This window comes from Mauremys reevesii, linkage group 2 (genome assembly GCF_016161935.1).
Source record: "Mauremys reevesii isolate NIE-2019 linkage group 2, ASM1616193v1, whole genome shotgun sequence".
Classification (NCBI taxonomy): Eukaryota; Metazoa; Chordata; order Testudines; family Geoemydidae; genus Mauremys; species Mauremys reevesii.
Window position 1 is genome coordinate 59781080 of NC_052624.1, and position 23382 is coordinate 59804461.

The 23382-nt window shown below is 42.4% G+C and overlaps 1 protein-coding gene across 5 annotated transcripts in view; it reads left to right on the top strand.

Annotated features, from left to right (window-relative positions):
• Window positions 1–23382, top strand: part of DNAH11 (dynein axonemal heavy chain 11) — a 278479-nt gene that overhangs the window by 11761 nt on the left and 243336 nt on the right. For 4 of the 5 annotated variants that reach the window (XM_039523273.1, XM_039523275.1, XM_039523274.1 and 1 more), the window contains 3 exons: window positions 8288–8484; window positions 15269–15458; window positions 17236–17335. In XM_039523273.1, coding sequence (XP_039379207.1) covers window positions 8288–8484; window positions 15269–15458; window positions 17236–17335 — 487 coding nt within the window. The remainder of the gene's footprint in view (window positions 1–8287; window positions 8485–15268; window positions 15459–17235; window positions 17336–23382) is intronic. The other variant, XM_039523278.1, reaches the window with a different exon arrangement.

The window sequence follows — 23382 nt, forward strand, 5'->3', positions numbered from 1 at the left end:
AACCAATTCTAATTCTCATCTATCTTTTTCCTTTTATGAATAAACCTTTAGATTTTAGATTCTAAAGGATTGGCAACAGCGTGATTTGTGGGTAAGATCTGATTTGTATATTGACCTGAGTCTGGGGCTTGATTCTTTGGGATCAAGAGAACCTTTTTCCTTTATTGGGGTGTTGGTTTTCATAACCATTCATCCCCAGGACGAGTGGCACTGGTGGTGATACTGGGAAACTGGCGTGTCTAAGGGAATTGCTTGTGTGACTTGTGGTTAGCCAGTGGAGTGAGACCAAAGTCCTCTTTGTCTGGCTGGTTTGGTTTGCCTAAGGCCTTGTCTACACTACAAGACTATTTCGAATCAACTTAGTTCGAATTTGTGGATTCGACCTTATGAAGTCGAATTTGTGTATCCATACTAAATACACTAATTCGAATTTCTGAGTCCACATTCACGGGGCAAGCGTCGACTTTGGAAGCGGTGCACTGTGGGAAGCTATCCCACAGTTCCCGCAGTCCCCGCTGCCCATTGGAATGCTGGGTAGAGCCCCCAATGCCTGCTGGGGGGAGAAATGTGTCGAGGGTGGTTTTGGGTAAGTGTCGTCATTGAACCGTCAATCACAACCTCCCTCCCTCCCTCCTTGAAAGCGCCTGCGGGCAATCTGTTCGTGCACTTTTCTGGTCAGTGACAGCGCGGACGCCACAGCACTGCAAGCATGGAGCCCGCTGCGATCATCGCCGTTTTCTCCTCCTCGCACTTTATCGTCCACCTCTTCCACAGTCAGCTGCTGAGAAATTGGGCTACTTTTCAATGGTGCTGCAAGCACTGGGGGACCATAGGGGACGTTTTACAAACATCAACGTTGGGTGGCCGGGCAAGGTTCATGATGCGTGTGTTTTCAGGAACTGTGGGCTGCTCAGACGCCTGCAGGAAGGTAGTTTCTTCCCGGACCACGAAATAACTGTTGTGGATGTGCAGATGCCTATAGTCATCCTTGGGGACCCAGCCTGCCCGCTAATGCACTTGCTCATGAAGCCCTATACAGGCGCCTGGGACAGCGACAAGGAACTCTTCAAATACCAGCGAGCAGCGTGACCTGTGACTGTTCAGTTTCTTTACAGAGAAGCTGAACCTGCCCCTGTTTCTTTACCCAGTTACTGTTGACTCTCCTCTTCGGTTACATACCCCGTTCACCCCGTTACCCCCACTTCCAGCACACGTGTAAAAATAAAATACATGTCCCATTATTACTTAACAAAGGTTTCTTTATTCATGACTTTTTGTGAAAGGGTTGAAACTGGGACGCAGGCTGTGCTGGGTAGGGTGTGCGGTGATGTAAAGACCGCCTCTAAACTCAAGGAATGACAGGCTCCTGCTCCTAGAGCAGTCCGCAGTGCCGGAAGGCTTCTTTCAACGGAGCCTGCCATCCCTCTTTATGGAATTCTGTGTGCGGGTGGATATGTGACCTTGTGGTGGAGGAGGACGGATACAGATTCCTCAGCTGGGTGACTCAGCGGTCCAGGACAAGGACCACTGTATAAGATCTGTAACCGCCCTCCCTCGCTGCAAAGTCACATCTCCCCCGCCCACACAGATCCTGGAAACCACCTCCAAAAACCGACCAGGGTGCCTACTGACTGCACCGTGTGTGTGACCCGCTGCTGATCCTGCCCCCGTGTCTGTACCCTGGGAAAGGTGACTGTCCTATGCAATTAACCACCCCCTTCCCCACGCCCCCCGTTCAAACACAGTCTTCTTTGAAAAAACATAACGGAAACAGTAATTAACAGCAAAGCATTTTTATTAATTAAGTAGACAGTTAGGGGATGGGACTGGGATTGGGACTACTGTGAGTCTGGAAGCGAAGGACTTCGGCAAATGTAGGGTATGAGAGCTTTTGGGTACTTGAGCACTGTGCTGTGGTGCAGTGACAGTATTCACGTCCCCGGCCGCCCCTCCTCCTGATTATTTTCGGTGAGGGGGGTATGGGACTTTGTGGCAGGGGAGTGCGGTTGCAGATACACTGCAGGGTGTCTCTGTCCTCCTGCAGAACATCCACAAGGCGCCTGAGCGTGTCCATTTGCTCCCTCACTAGTCCAAGCAGCGTTTCAGTCGCCTGCTTGTCTTCCTCACGCCACCTCTCCTCCCGTTCGCTGTGTGAGCGCTGGCACAGAGAGACGGTCTCCCTCCACTGGCTCTGCTGGTCCGCCTCTGCTAGGTAGCAGCCCATACGTTCCTCGAACATCTTGTCCCTTGTCTTTTTCTTTCGCCGCCTAATCTTTGCCAGCCTCTGCGAGGGGGATGCTGTGGCAGGTCTGGAGACAGTGGAAGCTGTGAGATGGGAAACAGGGAGTGAATTCCTTGCAAAGATACATTTTTGCGAACAATTAACTGAGTCTAGGCTGTCTCTGTGAATTCTGGGTTGAGACCCCTGTGCCTGTTGGAGCACAAATCATTTTCACGGTGGATTCTGGGTAAATGTCACCAGTCATTCCTTCCTCCGGGAAAGCAACGGCAGACAATCATTTCAAGCCCGTTTTCCCAGAATTGCCCTGGCATACGCCATAGCGTGGCAACCATGGACACTGTTTTGCCTTTTGTGTATGTCACCGTATGTGTACTAGATGCCGCTGACAGAGGCGGGCCAGCAGCACTACACAGCAGCATGCTTTTGCTTTTGCATGACAGCAGAGATGGTTACCAGCCATATTGTACCATCTACCATACCATAAATTGGTAATAAGATGGGCATGGTTACCTGTCCTTTTGCACTGCACCATTTGCTGCTGTCATAAGTGCCCCTGGCCGAGCAGCCAGGGGCGCAAAAGCAAAAATTGGGAATGACTCCCTGAGTCAATCCCTCCTTTTTGGTATCTAAAAATAGAATCAGTCCTGCCTAGATTATGGGCAAGTGTACTAGAGAACCACTGTATCATAGAACCAGAGAGCACAGCTGCTCTGTGTCCGATCCTGCATAAATTATGAGCTGTATGCTATTCACAGGGGGTGCTCCTGCAACAACACCACCTGTTCATTCTGTTCTTACCCCAGCCTTCCTGGGCTACCATACCATTGTCCCCCCACTTGTGTGATGAAGTAATAAAGAATGCAGGAATAAGACACAGTGACTTGTTTGTGAAAAATGACTGGAAGGAAGCCTCCAGCTGCAATGATAGTCCAGGCAGGACATTAAGGAGTGTGGATGAAGGAGCCCATCATCCCTCTGCTAGTCCAGGGGCAATTGAATCTTTTATTTACAATGAAGGGTGGGGGCTGATGGAGCTCAGCCCCCTGTTGCAATGATGAGGACGGTTACCAGCCATATTGTACCATCTGCCATCAAAAATTAGGGACAGGCGCCCTTGATCGACCTTACTGATGCTAGTCGGCATGGTTACCAGCCCTTTTGCACTGCCCCATGTGCCAATAGGCTGATGATGAGGACGGATTTCCATCTTTTTGTACCATCAGCCATCCATAGCGTGGGGGGAGCAAGGATGTTGGTGTTGAGTGCTGCACCATCGCGTCTATCTGCAGCATTCAGTAAAGATAGGGTGACATGTAAAAGAGTCAACAGAGGATTGTTTTCACTTCTGGTGGTGGGTGGGGTGTGTGCGCAAATTGCCGAACTATGCCCTGACCCACCGCAGACACTGTGTTTGACCCTAGAAGCATTTGGAGTTCATCCAAGAATGCAAATACTTTTCGGAGACAGCAGGAACTGTGGGATACCTTGCGTCCTCATTCCCCCCTCCCTCCATGAGCGTCCATTATATTCTTTGGCTTTCCGTTACGCTCGTCACGCAGCTGCGTGATGAGTCTGTGCTATGCCGTCTGTCCGTAGATTTTTTTAAAAATACTTTGGACCAGGTGTAAAATTACAGTAATTACCCTAATTAGATGCAGGAGTCTCCGAGCGAGATCACCCTGAGGAGGGTCACTGAAGGAGATAGAGAGCGCATGCTGCGTGAAAGCTAGCACGAACCAGGGCCCGATGCAGCCGTGCTCGGGGAGGCAGTGCTCCCTGAATTCCTCATGAAAGCCTTGCACGGAAAACTGTGCTACCACGGAGCACCCAATAAGGCAGCTCTCCCCAGGAACCTCCTGCTGATGCTTTTCGATTAACGCAAGGAGAGCTTCGTGGAGATCTCCAAGGATGATTTCTGTTCTATCCCCATATCTAGAGAGACCTCCTTTTCACACAGTTAAGATTCCTGTTATATTAAGAATAAAAGTTAACATGGTTAAAGCACTTACTGACTGCTCCTTCCCCTGATTCAGGGTCCAGGTTAATGGCCGGGAGGGTTGTTGGGGGATCTCCATGACGGTGATGAATAGATCCTGGCTGTCGGGGAAACCAGCGTTGTAAGCGCTCTCGCCTGCCTCGTCCTCCACAAACCCTTCCTCATCTTCCCCATCCACGAACATCACCGAGGAACTGGCCGTCGACACTGTCCCATCGTCAGAGTCCACGGTCACTGGTGGGGCAGTGGTGGCAGGCTCCGTAGCGTCCATTTGCCGCTTTGATTTTTTGGTAGCCTTGTCTGGGGTCCTTGATTTTCACACGGCGCTGCGTTGCATCCCGCCTGTATCCTCTGTCTCTCATGGCTTTGGAGACCTTCTCGTAGGTCTTCGCATTCCCTGTTTTGGAGCGCAGCTCCGAAAGCACAGACTCCTCGCCCCACACACCGATCAGATCGAAGAGTTCCCAGTCAGTCTATGCTGGGTCCCTCTTTCTATTCACAGATAACATGAACTCCTCTGCTGGAGAGCTCTGCATCGCCGCAGGTGCTGCGGAGCTCGCCCCGATGTCCAGCCAGGACGTCAGATTCAAAGTGCCCAGACAGGAAAATTAATTCAAATTTTCCCGGGTCATTTCCTGTGTGGCTGGTCAGAGAATCCAAGCTCGGACTGCTGTCCAGAGCGTCAACAGAGTGGTGCACTGTGGGATAGCTCCTGGAGCTACTAAGTTCGATTTGCATCCACACCTAGCCTAATTCGAGCTAGCCATGTCGAATTTAGCGTTACTCCACCTGTCGGGGTGGAGTACCAAATTCGAACTAAAGAGCCCTCTAGTTCGAATTAAATGGCTTCCTGGTGTGGACGGTTGAGCGGTTAGTTCGAATTAACGCTGCTAAATTCGAATTAAAGTCCTAGTGTAGACCAGGCCTTAGAGGTGGAAAAACCCCAGCCTTGGGTTGTAACTGCCCTGTTTTAAGCAATTTGTCCTGAATTGGCACTCTCAGTCGGGTCCTGCCAGAACTGCATCGTTACACCCTCTTCTACCATATAACAAAATAAATGAGACCTCAATGTCCTATCACTGTGGAGTATCAAAGCAAAATACTTGTTTACCAGAGCTTGCCTCTCCTGCTTCATGAGTGCCAGAGCCGGAGTCCTGGGACTGGCTAGACCTCTCTGGAGTTGTCGCATGTCCCACATCCTCCTTCAACTCCACTTCCTTATCCAGCACTTTGTCCTGCGGGTCAACTCCACTGGCTGCTGCCTTCAGTCTTCCCGAAGTGTCCACGGGGCTCTTGGTGGTGGTGGGGTCACTGCCAAGGATGGTGTGCAGCTCCTTGTGGAAGTGGCATGTCTTTGGCACTGCACCAGAGTGATGGTTGCCCTCCCGGGCCTTCTGGTACACTTGCCTCAGCTCCTTGGTCTTATGGCACTGCTGTGTGCCCCTTTCATGTCCCTTCTCCTGCATGCCATGAGCCATCTGGCTGTAGATATCAAAGTTCTTACGACTTGAGCAAAGCTGTGACTGCATAGCCTCCTATCCCCCAGACCCAGCAGATCCAACAGCTATGGTGTACTTCACGTGGGAGCGCATCTGTTGTGGAAAGCTGGCATGGTCAGCTGGGAAGATGCTGTGTGAACAGTCCACCCTAAGGAAACAGGGAGGGGAATTTACAAAAATCCCTGAGCCTTTAAACTGGGAAGAGGTGCATGCCTGTGTACCTATAGGGCATTGTGAGACGCTTCCAGGAAGCCAATTAGGGCAATATAAGCAAGTGCACTGTCTACACTGACATCCTGTCACTCTAACTACGTTGCAAAAAGCTCTGTCGCTCGTCCACATGGTTTTATTTTGTCAGCGTAACAGGGGAGTTAAGTCTGCGGGCGGACCATTCTTGTGTGTACACCTCCACTGTTTTGTTGACGAAAGCTGACTTTTGTCAACAAAACTGTGTAGTGTAGACAAGACCTAAGAGAGATGGGACCTGAAACTCGAAACCAATGATAAATGGAAAGCCCTAAGGAAAGGAGGGTCTTGAGCCTGGAAGAGCCAGGGGAATGTTATTTATTTTGTAAAGATTTAATAAACTAGATCCCAAGCAGAAGAATGCTAGTTAATAAACACAAACACACCCACTCCAGGGTGCATGAGAGCCCTGAAGATTCAAGGAGGCTGTGTGATTGTAGAAACTGTACCTTACCTGGCTCATCTTTTCACCCATATGGGAAGTTCACTGTTGCTCAGAAGCAGTTGGAACTGCATCACAGAATAAAGAGGATCTTTTTCTTTTCACTTTTCTCTTCTCTTCTTTGCTTTTTTAATTCTGTTTATTAACAGATCCATTCTTTGATAACAGAAATCATATAAAACTTGTTTTACAACTTAAATAGAGAGAAATTTAGTGTATATACACAATTAATAATTGGCCTTGTTGAAGGGGTTTCTCCCGTCCTTAGTTTAAGAACTTTCTTTGAATACTATCAGGTTTGATGATGGGTGACGGTCCTCTTTCAGTGAACTCTAAGAAGTTCCACCAGATTTCTAAGTAATTATTGTTTTAAGAGGATCTCTTTCACACACCTGGGGACCACAGTGATTACTGAACAACAAAGAGGGGACTGAGGTGCAGTGATTGCAGTGCCATTTTATGGAGTGGCATGCTTTGTGCCACATCCTCTCTTAACATACACTTTACCATGATGCCTATAGAATACTACAGAACAACTGACAGTAGAAAGGCAGGTGAGGAGCTCAGGCCACTGTTTATCTGTTCATCTGTCTCTAACACAACAACTAGAATAAAGGTTTATAACTACAAATTTTGCACTCAGTCTATGCAAAAACATGATTATACTGTGTCACTGTTTTCCCTGTCCTTCACCCTTCATTTCACCTCCCTGTTGTGCCTTGTTTTAAATGAATGCCCCTAATCCTACAAGGAGTCCTGCACAGGTAGAAGTCAGTGGGGCTCTGTATGAGCTGTTTGTAGCATTTGAGCCTAAGATGGTGAGCTCATTGTTTGTTTTATGGCTGTACAATGTTGAGCCTAATGGGGCCCTAACCTGGCTGGGATCTATGTGCACTAATGTAATAAAAACAATCCTAAAAAAGGTTCCTATGTGACATTGGTATGCAGATTTAATTTACCTATTCATGGTTTAGACCTGATTTATAAAGCACTTAAGCAGGAGCTATATTCTACTCACATTTGGCAAAGTGCTTAAGCACATGCCTAATTGTAAACTTCAGTGAGCAATAATCACATGCTTAAAGTTAAGCATGTGCTTAAGTGCTTCAAAAGTACAGTGATATGCACTATAGAAAATGTAGCTAGCAGTTAGGAAATATTTGTTTATATGAAGGAATTAAGGGGTTTAAAAATAAATGTTTTGAATATGCAGTATTCAGTCACAGACAAAACTACATATTTGCCCTAATGGAAAAAAATAATTTTACAAAGGCTTATTATAGAAGGGTATTTTTACTCGAAGAGATTATTCTAAATATAAAGTTGAACCTGACCAGAAAATTTAATTGTATTTAGGGATTACTCATTATTTGTTTGTTTATTAAACCCAGACACTTGGGGACTGGGATGTTGATGATGATTTTGTGCCCTCTGATGGGAAAGGTTGGATGCAGAGACCTGGCTATTTATTTCTCTCCCTCTTTTTTTTCCTATTTTTTGTGGGGAAAAGGTGGAGGAGAAATAACAAAAGTAGTATAGTTCATGGTTTCTGAAAAAGAACCTCAATGTTGGGCTCAGTTGATTTGTGGGGAGTGTAAATATGTATTTATATTCTTTTTGTGTACAACACAATTAGAATAGGTTTGAACACGTGTATATCAACAGGAAAAGTATATACTAAAAATCAAAAAGTTGACTTTGGTTTAAGTAATCCTTTGTTTCTGATGTATGCTTTAGTTTAGTTTTGGTGTGTATTTGTTGTTCCACTCAGGATTTAAAGAAGCAGTATGTTGTGAAGTACCACTGAAAAACTTTAAACGTTTAACTGATTTGTAACCCTTCTTTCCCTGCTCTGGCTCCAGGTTTTAGTACCCGTTCTTTCCAATAAGAAAAACCATGGATCCTGGCCACATTTTATTTCACAAGATATGGAACGTCATGTGGAAATTTTGAAAAATAAGGTGCATGTTATGAAGGGAATGATGTCAGGAAGAACCCTTCTTCCCATTCCAACAGTTGCAGCAAAGGCTGACTTGCATCAGATGTGCACTGAAAATAAGTAAGAAACACAAAACATACAATACAGCTAAGGTGTATACACTGCACCTGATGGTCTTTCAGCCACAGAAATTTAAACTGGTATTAGTTGCATTAGTGAAATAAACGTATCAGTAAATGTTAACAATATCCCTTTTGATATTAAACTTGGAATATTAATGATATTGAATTTGGAACACTTTGGTTATAATATCACTCCCATGAACATTTTAAAGAGTGCCCCCAAAATAATGTTGCCTCAAAATGCCAACAGAGATTTTTACAAAATAGCTAAATTAAACATTGAAATTGCTCTCTGGCATGAGAGGCTACATAGATTGTATCCTCAAGGGCTTGGCTTCTAGTGGTGGCTACTTAACTGCAAGAACAAGGCAAAAGTTGTTTGTGTATTCACCAGAATCTCTACATGAAATTATAGCCTCTAAGTATGAAATATGGCTAGTTATTTTTTTGGATTAAATTTTTGAATGTACTGCCAATAGCTACTACTTCCTCTCTCTGGCTCAGATCCAGCAGAGTGCTTGCATACAAGTTTAACTTCAATCACGACTAATCTTATTGCCTTCAATGGAACTATTCAAGTGCTTTAAAAGTTAAGCAGGTGCTTAAGTGCTCTGCTGGATTGCAGCTTGTTCTCCTATCTCTTTTCCACTTACTACTCATTTCCCTTTCACTCTTGGTGCTTTTCACTCAACATGACTTCAGTGGCTGTTTCAGTGGGAGCAGCAATGATTGGTTGAATGTTCTAATTTGCAGGGCTGGTGTCATGCACAAGGATTAAGAGGGGTTTAATTTTAAGACTGCTTTTCATGGAATTATGTATATATAGTGAGGACAGTAACAGTAAAATACTACTTGAGGGAAGGAAAAATATTTAAATAGTGTTATAATCCCTGAGAAGAATATTGCACAACAAATGTAATTTTTGTATCCCTTGGGCAATATTTTACAATGCTACTGTTTGAAATACGAGATGCTATTTGTTTTATTATGCTCAATTGTTATTACATAAGTACATGTGTTTGTTTTAAAGGGATGTGTGTGCTACATTGCTCAGGTTATTTCTTTTATTTCTAAGAAACTCAATGTATCACAATATGTGCACTGATTTATTCTCTAATATTTAGCAGCCATAATGCTAAATTATTTTAGACCACCTGCTGCTGTTTCAACCAGAGTTAAGAAAATAGAAAAATGCAATACAATGGTGCCTTTTGTCATCATTTACCTGAATTTTTCTGATATTAATTGGAGGGACTGAAATATGGGACCAGATTCTCAGCTGGTTTAAAATAGTAGAGCTTCACTGCAGTCATAGAATCATAGAACTTATCAGAAGTGACCATTATGATCATCTAGTCTGACCTCTCGCAAGATGCAGGCCACAAAAGCTGACCCACCCACTCCTGAAATAATTCTCTCCCTTGACTCAGCTGTTGAAGTCCCCAAATCCTGATTTAAAGACTTCAAGTAGCAGATAATCCTCCAGCAAGCGACCCCTGCCCCATGGTGCGGAGGAAGGCGAAAAACCTCCAGGGCCACTGCCAATCTACCCTGGAGGAAAATTCCTTCCCGACCCCAAATATGGCGATCAGCTGAACCCCGAGCATGCGGGCAAGACTCTCCAGCCAGACACTCAGGAAAAAGACTTTCAATATCCCAACATTGACCCTCGGTACTAATTACTAGTGGTGGCACGTTATTGACCTCTTGACTAATCACGTTATCCTATCAAACCATTCCCTCCATAAACTTATCAAGCTTAATCTTAAAGCCAGGGAGGTCCTTCGCCCCCACTGTTACCCTCGGTAGGCTGTTCCAGAATTTCACTCCCCTGATGGTTAGAAACCTTTGTCTAATTTCAAGTCTAAACTTCCCGACTGCCAATTTATATCCATTTGTTCTCGTGTCCACACTAGTACTGAGCTGAAATAATTCCTCTCCCTCCCTGGTATTTATCCCTCTGATATATTTAAAGAGAGCAATCATATCTCCTCTCAACCTTCTTTTGGTTAAGGAATACAAACCGAGCTCCTCAAGTCTCCTTTCATACGACAGGCTTTCCATTCCTCGGATCATTCTAGTGGCCCTTCTTTGTACCCGTTCCAATTTGAATTCATCCTTCTTAAACACGGGAGACCAAAACTGCACACAGTACTCCAAATGAGGTCTCACCAATGCCTTGTATAACGGGACTAGCACCTCCTTATCTCTACTAGAGATACCTCACCTAATGCATCCCAAGACCGCATTAGCTTTTTTAACGGCCACATCACATTGCCGACTCATAGTCATCCTGTGATCAACCAGGACTCCGAGGTCCTTCTCCTCTTCCGTTACTTCCAACTGGTGCGTCCCCAGCTTATAACTAAAATTCCTGTTAGTCATCCCTAAATGCATAACCTTACACTTCTCACTATTGAATTTCATCCTATTACTAATACTCCAGTTTACAAGGTCATCCCGATCCTTCTCCGAATTGGCAATACCTTCCAACTTCGTGTCATCCGCAAACTTTATCAGCCCACTCCTACTTTTGGTTCCGAGGTCAGTGATAAATAGATTGAATAAAATCAGACCCAAAACCGAACCTTGAGGAACTCCACTGGTAACCTCCCTCCAACCCGACAGATCACCTTTCAATACGACCTGTTGCAGTCTCCCCTTTAACCAGTTCCTTATCCACCTCTGGATTTTCATTTCGATCCCCATCTTTTCCAATTTAACCAGTAATTCTTCATGCGGTACCGTATCAAATGCCTTACTGAAATCAAGATATATTAGATCCACCGCATTTCCCTTGTCTAAAAAATCTGCTCCTTTCTCAAAGAAGGAGATCAGGTTGGTTTGGCACGATCTACCTTTCGTAAAACCATGTTGTAATTTGTCCCAGTTGCCATTGACCTCAAGGTCCGTAACTACTCTCTCCTTTAATATTTTTTCCATGACTTTGCATACTACAGATGTTAAACTAACAGGCCTGTAGTTACCCGGGTCTTTTTTTTTCCCCCTTCTTGAAAATAGGAACTATATTAGCTAATCTCCAGTCAAACGGTACAACCCCCGAGTTTAGAGATTCATTAAAAATTATCGCTAACGGGCTTGCAATTTCACTCGCCAATTCCTTTAATATTCTAGGATGAAGATTATCCGGGCCGCCTGATTTACTACCGTTAAGCTGTTCAAGATTGGCTTCTACCTCGGATACTGTAATTTCCAACCCCGCACCTTCATTCCCATCAGTCACTCTGCCACTATTCCTAAGCCCTTCATTAGCCTCATTAAAGACCAAGGCAAAATATTCGTTTAGATATTGTGCCATGCCTAGCTTATCCTTAATCTCCACTCCGTTTACAGTTTTAAGCGGTCCCACTTCTTCTTTCTTGGTTTTCTTCCTATTTATATGGCTAAAAAACCTTTTACTATTGGTTTTAATTCCCTTCGCAAGGTCCATCTCTACCCGGCTTTTGGCCTTTCTCACTGCATCCCTACACCCTCTGACCTCACTAAGGTAGGTTTCTTTGAAGCTATGACAGTTTACACCAGCAGAAAGTCTGCCCCAATCTATTATTATATTTAGACATGTTGGTTGTTTTAAATTCTGGAAGATGTATATTTAGATGTCCGGGAAAGTCCATCCTTTTTTATATCATCCTTTGAGCAGGTAGTGGTCATTGCGGTTTCAATAAACAGTATTAAAGCACCATAAATTTACATGGCAATGACACATTCCAGCCCCAAAGAGCTTACAATTTAAATAAGACAAACACATGACAAGAGTTCAGGACAGGTTGTCTGCACAGATTATTGATGAGGGATTGCTCAGAAGGGTAGGATTTATTCTTATTGTTGTAATGTGTGGGGCCTCAATCAGGATTGAAGCCCCGCTGTGCTAGGTGGAGAGAGAAGAGAAAGGGTTTGGTGAGTGATGAACAGGGGGAGTGTTCTAGCAGCATGATGTAAGCATGAAGCCCCAAATGGGAAAACGAGCTGCAGAGTGGAGTAAAGTGAAAGGACTGCCTAACATAGTGAATGCTTATGTGAAGGGGGTAGGTTTAGAAGATAAAAAAGAACAAGTTAAAATCACTTAGAAAAGTTAGGTGCCTGCAAGTCACCAAGGCCTGATGAAATGCATCCTAGAATACTCAAGGAGCTAATAGAGGAGGTATCTGAGCCTCTAGCTATTATGTTTGGAAAATCATGGGAGATGGGAGAGATTCCAGAAGACTGGAAAAGTGCAAATATAGTGCCCATCTATAAAAAGGGAAATAAAAACAACCCAGGAAACTACAGACCAGTTAGTTTAACTTCTGTGCCAGGGAAGATAATGGAGCAAGTAATTAAGGAAATCATCTGCAAACACTTGGAAGGTAGTAAGGTGATAGGGAATAGCCAGCATGGATTTGTAAAGAACAAATCATGTCAAACCAATCTGATAGCTTTCTTTGATAGGTTAACGAGTCTTGTGGATGAGGGAGAAGCTGTGGATGTGGTATATCTAGACTTTAGTAAGCCATTTGATACGGTCTCTCATGATATTCTTATAGATAAACTAGACAAATACAGTTTAGATGGGGCTACTATAAGGTGGATGCATAACTGGCTGGATAACCGTACTCAGAGAGTAGTTATTAATGGTTCCAATCCTGCTGGAAAGTTATAACAAGTGGGGTTCCGCAGGGGTCTGTTTTGGGACCAGCTCTGTTCAATATCTTCATCATCAACTTAGATGTTGGCATAGAAAGTACGCTTATTAAGTTTGCAGATGATACCAAACTGGGAGGGATTGCAACTGCTTTGGAGGACAGGGTCATAATTCAAAATGATCTGGACAAATTGGAGAAATGGTCTGAGGTAAACCAGATGAAGTTTAATAAAGACAAATGCAAAGTTCTCCACTTAAGAAGGAACAATCAGTTTCACACATACAGAATGGGAAGAGACTGTCTAGGAAGGAGTACAGCAGAAAGGGATCTAGGGGTTATAGTGGACCACAAGCTAAATATGAGTCAACAGTGAGATGCTGTTGCAAAAAAAGCAAACGTGATTCTGGGATGCATTAACAGGTGTGTTGTGAGCAAGACACGAGAAGTCATTCTTCCGCTCTACTCTGCGCTGGTTAGGCCTCAACTGGAGTATTATGTCTAGTTCTGGGCACCGCATTTCAAGAAAGATGTGGAGAAATTGGAGAGGGTCCAGAGAAGATCAACAAGAATGATTAAAGGTCTTGAGAACATGACCTATGAAGGAAGGCTGAAATAATTGGGTTTGTTTAGTTTGGAAAAGAGAAAACTGAGAAGGGACACGATAGCAGTTTTCAGGTATCTAAAAGAGTGTCATCAGGAGGAGGGAGAAAACTTGTTCACCTTAGCCTCTAAGGATAGAACAAGAAGCAATGGGCTTAAACTGCAGCAAGGGAGATTTTAGGTTGGACGTTAGGAAAAAGTTCCTAACTGTCAGGGTGGTTAAACACTGGAATAAATTGCCTAGGGAGGTTGTGGAATCTCCATCTCTGGAGATATTTGAGTAGGTTAGATAAATGTCTATCAGAGATGGTCTAAACAGTATTTGGTCCTGCTATGAGGGCAGGGGACTGGACTCGATGACCTCTCGAGGTCCCTTCCAGTCCTAGAGTCTATGAATCTATGACTGGGAAGGAGAATGGAGAGAAATTAGATTTAAATTTTGAGGTTGCAGGGCAAGATTATGTAGAGCCTTGCATGTGAGGACCATCTTCTTGAATTTAATGTATTAAGAGATAGCAAGACAACAGGAGCAGTGAGGTGTGAGAAGGGCAGTGGGAGAAGATGATGACTTCATGCAGGCATTTTAGACACAGAAGAGGACAGGAGAGGTGAAAGTCAGGGGTCCCAGACAGAAAGGAGAAAGTTAGGGCTTATCTACACACAAACCTGCACTGAAATAACTAAATATGTTTAAATTCACAACTCTTGTTAATACTGGCTTTTTAACCCCTTAAATGACATTGAAGTAAACACTTAAATTTTTTAATGAAGAATATCCACACACAGACTTGCACTGAAACAACAAAAGCTGTGAATTTTTAAACTAATTTAGTTATTTCTGTACAAGATCGTGTGTAGACCTGCTGATATCTCATAGTCAGAGATAGATGCACACCCTAATATTCTGTAAATATAATTTACTTCAGCTTTGCTTGCACCCTTCCTTGTCTTTGTGGGCCTGAACTGTATATATTATAGCAAACAAACTAACAGGCTGGAATGTTACTAGAAAGAGTGCATGTTAGGAAATGTTAAAGAATAATCATAGGAAGCGAATTTTGAACTCATAAATGTTGAATATTTGGACTGGAAACCTGAGTGTAACTTATAATCATCCAGTCAAGAAATGGGAACAATATCATGTGACTTGGGACCAGTAAACTAAACAACAAAACTTGGATTTTGAATACTGAACACTCACAAACCAAGAATTATTCATGGGGAGTATTTGGCCAATATCTTTGAACAGTGTATAGATCTGAGGAAAATTGTAGTCTGTTTACTGACAGTCAGTAAACTCTTTTATTCTTTCCTCATAAATCAATCCTTTTGGCTCGCTGATCATTTAGTTGTAGTGGTTTGAATTTATCTTTCTGGTAATGTGTTGGCCAGCACTGGACTCAGTATTCTAGGTATTCACACTAAAGTGTTCATGATAAAGTGCAAAGAGAAGGATAAGGACACCTATTGCCACATCACTGCCCTGGAACACCACCTGTAATTCAGCAAAAACACTGATAATTTTTTTCTATTTTTCAGACAATATCCATATGCTAGGACCGTGCTGCATGCAATTGAATCTATGGTTATTAAATGGTCGCATCAGATATGTGACCTACTAAAAAGGGATTCTGTTCAACCTCTTCTGCAAGGCCTCCATTCAGATCCCCAAACTGAGCTCAACTTCTGGAAGACAAGAAAAGATAATTTGTTGTGCATATATGATCAAGTACGTATTTGCAGATATTCAGCAGATATTGAGGGAAGCCCTCTATGGTTGTCTTATTTTTGCATGCAAATTGAGCCACTGTTTTCCGTGTTTCAAATAACCTGCATAGAAAATGGGCACAGCTGAAGACCTGGATTTCTGATTTATCTGGCTCCATAGATATGTCCAAACAAAATGGAGTTAAGGATGGGTGATGCTGTAAATAACAGGAAGTGATAGCTGGTGATGAAGGACTACATGGCAGTGGGGAACTGTCTGGATCCCTTAATTTTTCATTTCTAAATTATCTAACGTGTGTGTGTTGTCAAGAGAGAATTTTTTGTGATGGTTAGCCAGACTCCACTGAAACACACCTTCAAACTAAATTCATTAAATGAGCTTTTTGTTTAGGAATTACCCTGCTTATTTGGTTGGTTTTTTAAAAAATGATCAACAGAAGTTTAGAACAGGTGGTTGTGTAAGATCTGGAGGAGGGGAAATGCATTCCAGCATTTTCATGCCCTGAGTCTGCTGCATCCCTCTCTGTCTTCCCCTGTTCCCTTTTATGTCCTGCCTCCCCCCAGATCAACTTCCTCCATGCTCTTTGAAAATAATAAAAATAAAAAATTGGGAGGAGGTGGCTTAGGTGGAGGGGGGGCACATGCAACTTTCTGAACCCACAGCTTGTTTTAGCCAATCCTTTAAAAAACAAACAAAACTTAGTTATTTATCATTTTGCATCAACCCTTCCTACTAGGAAAAAAACTCTAATAAATGTGCTTTATCTCTCTTTCATTTGTTCCCCATCCCTCCAATTCATGTTTAGCCTTTCCTCTACTCTGTATCTTTCTGAGGTACTGTAACTCTTACTATGCCTCTTTCAGTGTATATCTTTGCACTCTCTCCACCCAAAACAATACCACCAAAATAAATATACGACTAGGCATTTTCCCTCACAGATCCAGCAAAATAAAATTGGAGTTCCTAGGCAAGCCATTTTAGAGACATATGAAGAGCCAGAAAATAATAAGGAAAACTTTCAAAACTTGAATAACAAATTAAAAAAAATAAAACATCATGGTCGAACCTGTGCAGGGGATTTAACTACACATGTTCCATTAATTTTAAGATGTGTATGGCTAACTTCCCTGTGCCGATTTGAAAATCTCAATCCAGAGCTTTAGAAAACTTTTCCTATGTCTCTCCCCCAGAAAATGCTACATAGCAGGAAAGATTTATTTCTGAAGAAATTTGGGTTTGAAAATCAGGCTTATAATGGAAAAGTAGCTTCAACCTTAGCTATGGAATGGAGGCTGCTGCTTCAAAATACTGACTTGTTAAAATGGATATTATAAGTCCTCCAGACATGTTTTGTTAAAATTTTGTGTAGCTATTAAGATTATTTACATTTTAAATATGAAATATTGTTTGGAGGTGGAAAACAGATGTTACCATCCTCTTTTAAATTCTGTATTTCCACTACCCTGGTTATTAGCAGTGCTCCAGTGTAAATTGGATAAACATGAACATAGAGAGCCTGACCCATTACCCACTGAAGTCAGTGGGAGTTTTTCCATTGGGCCTGATCCAATGTCCATGGAAATCAATGTGCATATACAGTACTTGAGATATATTTAAAAAAAAAATACTTTGTGTGAAATCCTGACTCCACTGAAGTTGGCAGTAAAACTTTTGATTTTACTCTCTATATCCAAGTAGACAACATACTCCACTTTGTGACAGAAATGTTCTTTAATTTGGTCTTTACTGAAAATTTTTGTTTTTGTTATGATTCTAGCTTGAGTCTCCTGTTGTTCAAAAAATGGTTATGATCTTAAAAGCCAAAGAGAGCAGCTATTATCCTACTTCTCAGAGCATTTTGAAGGACGTAGAAGATGGTAAGGGTAGCTTGAATGAAATTTATATTTTGTCTACCTTTATATGTTTGTGTTATAGAATAATCTATAATACTGTTTGCAATAACACTATAATTATGCCACTGCTAAGCTGTATCTGTTCTGGAGGCGCATGTACACATTAAATCAAACCACTTTGTATTTAGACTTTGCTCATTATTTACTTTTGTAAAGTTTATGTGGATACTTTTCTTTCCATAAAAATCAGGGAGAGAGAAATTAAATAAATTAGTGTGTGTGTGTGTTTCTAAACATTATTTTGAGTCTTCACATGTACTATATCTGTTGTTATGCAGACTTTATTGCTAACATGAATAACTGTGCACTTAGTATAGTAGCTAAATATTCCTTTATTATTAGTTTGCATTTTATATACATCAAATGAAGTTTCGATGAAATATAATAAAAATGCCTTTTACTCTTTTATAGTGCCATTTATCTTATGAGTTGTTAGCTTAGTAAGCAATAATATTTAGCTCTTACATAATACTTCTCATTAGTAATTCTCAAAGTGCTTTACAATGGAGGTAAATATTGTTAGCCTCATTTTACAGACAAGAAAATGAGACTCAAGGAGGTGAAGTGACTTGCTCACGGTCATCCAGCAGCCAAGTGACTGAGCCTGGATTAGAATCCAGGTCTTGTGAGACCCAGTCCAGTGTGCTCTCCACTAGGTCATACTGTCCCAGTGCAGCCTCACATCCCTGTTAAGTAGGTAAATTATGCCCGCTTTATGGATGGGTCTCTTTCTCTCTCCAATGCAGATGTCAGCGCTTGATGTCCAGGTTCCATAACCAGATGATACCTTCTATATCAAGGGAGGCTAGGTGTTGTAAACTGCCATCTAGATGCCACTCTTCTGCCTCACGACTACTTATCTGCTATGCTGCTCCACAGTCACAGTATGGGCAGGAAAGCAGGCTGAACCAATGTATAGTTGCAGCAATTCTGTTTGAGACAGAGAGTAGCCTAGTAAGCCTGGTCTAGGATCTTTGATCAAGGGGACAAGGAGACATGTGCAGTGATGAACTCCTGAATTTACTTAGTGTGTTAGTCTTTCCCATCGATGCTTCCACACTGTAAGGATGTAGTTTTCAGCTCCCTAGTGGTGCTGACTGTCCATGCATGCTAAAGGGCCAGTAGCACTCTTGTCCAGGAGTGTTTAAACTGTTGTAGCAAAGGGATGTCGAGAGATCAGCCATGGTGTAACACCCCAGACCACAGAAATGGGATTCCTCTCCTGAAAACAAGCAGACTTTTGAGTTGGCTCAGAGTGTTGTTCTCTGTCTGAGAAGGAGGCATCAGTCAACGAGAGATGTAATAGGTTGGTTCATCTGTCTCAGCTCTCCAGACAGACTTAACAGTAACGGCTTCTTGTTAAAGGTCTGGCAGAGCTGTGTGTACTAGTACATGCAAATTGAAGGTTTGTGTATAGTTCAAACAGCCACTAATAATACAAGTGGTTGAATTCAACTCCATGTTGACAAGCTGAGTGTGGTGGCTGCACCCCCAGACGGCAGAGCAGTATTCTGCTGGAGCAAACACCAAGGCTGGTACAGATGTATGAAGGACCAAAGGGTCTGTGCCCCAGGAGGTTCCTCACAGTTTTCATATCAAGGCAGTACAGGAAGAGAAATTCATTTTCAGGTGTTGCAGGTAAGGCCAGTATGTCAGGCTCTGTTGGAGTTTTACTCGCAAGTATGTGACAACTGAATGGAATGGCAATGGCTGTTCTTGGGTATGAATCTAGATGGGTTGAGTGGCAAGAAAATTATTTAGATGGAAAATAGTTACCAATTTCTTGGTTTCATTGAGAATTAGTCTTCATTGCTAGAAGTAAGTGGTCAAAGTATCCATGTCTTGGCTGAGAGTCCCTTCAATCTTGTGGAAGTTGTTTCCTGTGTCAGCAATGTAGACGTCATCAGCATGCACGACCTTCTTGGCCTGCATTTCAAGAAGGTCATATGTGTGTATATATTGAACAAAAGGGGAGCCCAAACTGACCCTTGTGGAAGGCCATTGTGGAGACATTTAAAGTGACTGACTTTCTCCCCAACTTGCAGGATGAAGCTTCGGTTGCTAATCATACCTTGGATGAACCACATCATCAGCCTACAAGGACTACAGTAGAACCTCAGAGTTACGAACACCTCAGGAATGGAGGTTGTTCATAATTCTGAAATGTTCGTAACTCTGAACAAAACATTATAGTTGTTCTTTCAAAAGTTTACAACTGAACATTGACTTAATACAGCTTTGAAACTTTACTATGCAGAAGAAAAATGCTGCTTTTAACCATCTTAATTTAAATGAAACAAATACAGAAACAGTTTCCTTATCTTCTCAAATCTTTTTTTTTTAAACTTTCCCTCTTTAGTATTTTATATTTAACAAAGTACTGTACTGTATTTGCTTTTTGTTTTTTGTCTCTGCTGCTGCCTGATTGCATACTTCCGGGTCCAAATGTGGTGTGTGGTTGACTGGTTAGTTCATAACTCTGGTGTTCATAACTCTGAGGTTCTACTGTAGCTTGGGAGTAAGCCCAATATGCTGCACAGTTTTGTGGGCAGAGTTTTGTGCCATCAGATTGATAAGGACTGCACTGCCTTCAGTGGCATGCCATGAAATTTTTAGTAAGGCATGCAAGTCTACACTTTCATGCAAGGTGTGACTTCACATGTTCGTTGGCATCCTCCATGTGCATTCGAGAAGCAGATGGAATTGTCCCATGGGCATAGAAGGTCAGGAAGTCATATTCAGGGCTTTCATATTCTTCTGGGGCATCTAATGCATGTGTTGCATACTTAGATAGCATGCCACTGACCAACTTTCTTTCCAGGCTCAAATGCATTTTTTTGTATCTTTAGTTAGAAAGAGTAGCTGATCTCGGGTCCATTGTCCGCTCCTAAATCCAGCCTGAACATGAGGCTGCTGAGGTTCAGCTAGATCATTAATCCACATCAAGATTAGTCTTTTAATCAATTAATCGATAACACACAGCAGAAAAATTGATCGATAATTCTTTGGGTCTGTCAATGGTTTCCCTTGCTTGGAAACAGCTATGACCGTTGCTATGTGCCAAGCTTTTGGGATGCTGCAGTTCTGAAAGCTTCATCTCAATTAGGAGCACTGCCATTGGCCACCAGCTGGGATGCGATGGAGTTTGCTGTGATTTGGTATTTCCTCTTGCCCAAACTAGAATCTCAGCTCAACCTCTTAAGAGTTTGCCAGACTTTGTGACTAGAATGTGAGAAATTCAATTTATAAATAATTTCTTGCCGTCGTTCTTGCCTGGTTTGATCTAGAAGGTGAAAAAGTCTCTATTTTTATCAAATACCTCCTGTTCATTCTTGGCAGATTTAAATTCCTGATCGGAGTCTGGTTGCATGAGATGACCAGCCAGGAATGAATTGTTGATGAAATTCCAGAGGTATAGATTTCTTTGTAGCATCCAGAATTTTATCACAGAACGCTTGATAGATGGCACTGATGTTGTCTGACACATCTGATTCTGAGTCTTTACCCACAAAAGATTCAAACTCAGATTGGAACAGATTCCACCTTGCTTTTCAGAAATTCCACCAAGATTTTGGAGGTTGCTTGTAGTTGGAATTTGCATGCCCATTTGCATGCCCATGGCTAGTGCTGGGATCAGGAAAACATATCAAGCACTTCATGCTCTGTGTTCAGTTGTAGAAACTGTGAGGTCAGGAGAAGAATCTGAGGTCCATCTCTAGCTTTGGAAAGTGGGTGGCTGCTTAGGATTGTATAGAAGATGCAAGTCAACTATTGATGTCCACTCCTCCAACCTTACTCTGTCCACATCATCAAAGTATCCCGAGAGGGAATGATGTGAGTTAAAATCACCACATTAGACTGAAGGTCTTGAGAAGAAGCGCAAGACAGAAGTTGGCCTATTGGCAAATGGGGGTTTGTAGATGTTGATAAGATGTTGTTGGTGAAAGACAAGTGAGGACAAATAATTGATGAACAAGCAAACAGTAAGCGCTGGAAATAGTATTTTGAAGAGCTATCCAGTGTACCAAACACTGTAGATGAAATGGTCCTGGAGAAGCTTCTTAGCACAAATGAGGGAGAGCAGATGCTGTAATTTTTAGAAGTAAATATCTCAATAGAAAGTTTGAAAAAGAAATACGCGCCAGACAAAATCACAGAGCTGAGGTAAGCAGGCGAGAAAAACATATAAAGGTAATGAAGGAGCTATTCAACAAGATTTACAAATGAGCAGGTACTGAGTGAAGGCAAGAAAGTGATCATACTGATCTATGAAAAAGGAGAGAAGAGTGAGTGCAAGAACTCAGATGAATCAGCTTATTATGTGCGTTGGTAAAAGCATTCACCAACACTTTGCAGAGGCAAATGAAGAGGTATGTGGAAACAGCACTTGCACAGGAGCAGGACAGATTTAGACTAGGACGAAGTAAAATAGATCAGTTATTTGTGATCAGGCAGATATCGGAGAAGTTTATAGAACGTTATCAAATAGGTTACAACAATTTTATAGACTTCAATCAGGCTTTTGATAGTATTTTACAGAAAGGGATATGGCAAGTTATGAGAATGTATTGCATGCCTAACAAATGAATCAAGTGGATAGAAAACATCCACAGCAGGTCATTTAGTATGGTAAGAGTCGACAAGAAGCTGACGGAATGGTTCAGGATGACTGTAGGAGTGAGACAAGGATGGACCCTGTTGCCAAATTTGTTCAATTTGGTATTAGAAGCAATAACGCCTGTAGCACTGAGAAATGAAATGGGAGGAATCATGTTATGTGGTAGGACCCCACAAAACCTTAGATTTGCAGACAATATTGACCTGACTGCATCGGCCAAGGAGGATTTACAGACACAACTGTCAACTGGAAAAGCAGAAAATTTGGATTGAAGATCAGCACGGAGAAGACAAAAATTATGACAAATGGAAGACCTGAGAAGAGGTAAAGATCAAACTCAGAGACAAAGAACTAGAACAAAGTAGAAAAATTTGTGTACCTTGGAGAATCTAAGAATGGGAACTGTGAAGATGACATAAGAAGAATTGGACCAGATGCTACTGCATTCAGAAGACTTCAAGATCTGGAAGGCTAAAGACATTCTTACAAAAACAAAAATCAGCATTTATGAGAACTGTCCTGCTGATACTGCTGTACGGGGAGGAATGCTGGAGTATCAGGAAGGCCTATGAATGAAAAGTTTTGACTGCAGACCTGAACTGGCTGAGGGGAATACTGAGAGTTTCAAGACCACAGAAGATAAAAAAATGAAGAAATAAGAAAGTAGCCAGGGCAAGAAATAAGGCTGTTACAGAAGATTCAAGAAAGACTGCTGTGATGGTTTGCCTATATATCAAGAAAGCACCTGGAAAGGATACCATACATGGTGATACATACCAGAGTGCAAGGAATTAGAAATAGAGGAAGATCAAGGATGTGTTGGATAGATAACACAGTTGAGAATGACAGAACAACAAGGTTTAAAGAAGAGCAAAGTTGTGTAGCTTGTGCCAGATAGAAAGTGGTCGACAGACTTCAGTTGGCCCCATCATCGCTGTTGAGCTGACAGATGCGAATCAAAGAAGAAGAATAAAAGAGAAGGTCCTTCATTTTTATAGCCTGACTTTCTATGACATTTGTACCTGATGAGACAGGAGTTGCTGGAATACCTTCTCTGACAGGATGCCATCCTGTATTGCCTATGATGAAGCTGAGACACAATAGCAAAGCTAGGAATTGATAGTTGAATGTCAATGGTAGAGTGTGTTCCCTGAAGCAAGGTAATGTGCTTCAAGCTCTAGGGCTGACTGAAGGAGGATGTCCCTCTTGGCTGCTGAGATTCCTTCAATATTGAGGTGCAGCATCCTGAGCTAATGTTTGTGACTCTGGCCTGGAAGAGGACCCCATTGGAGGACCACTCTTTTGGGCTATATTTGTCTTTGTCTTTCACTTTTTTACAAGAAGAACTTGAGCTCCAATTTTGCATTTTTATCTACTTTAGCTTCCCTTTTCG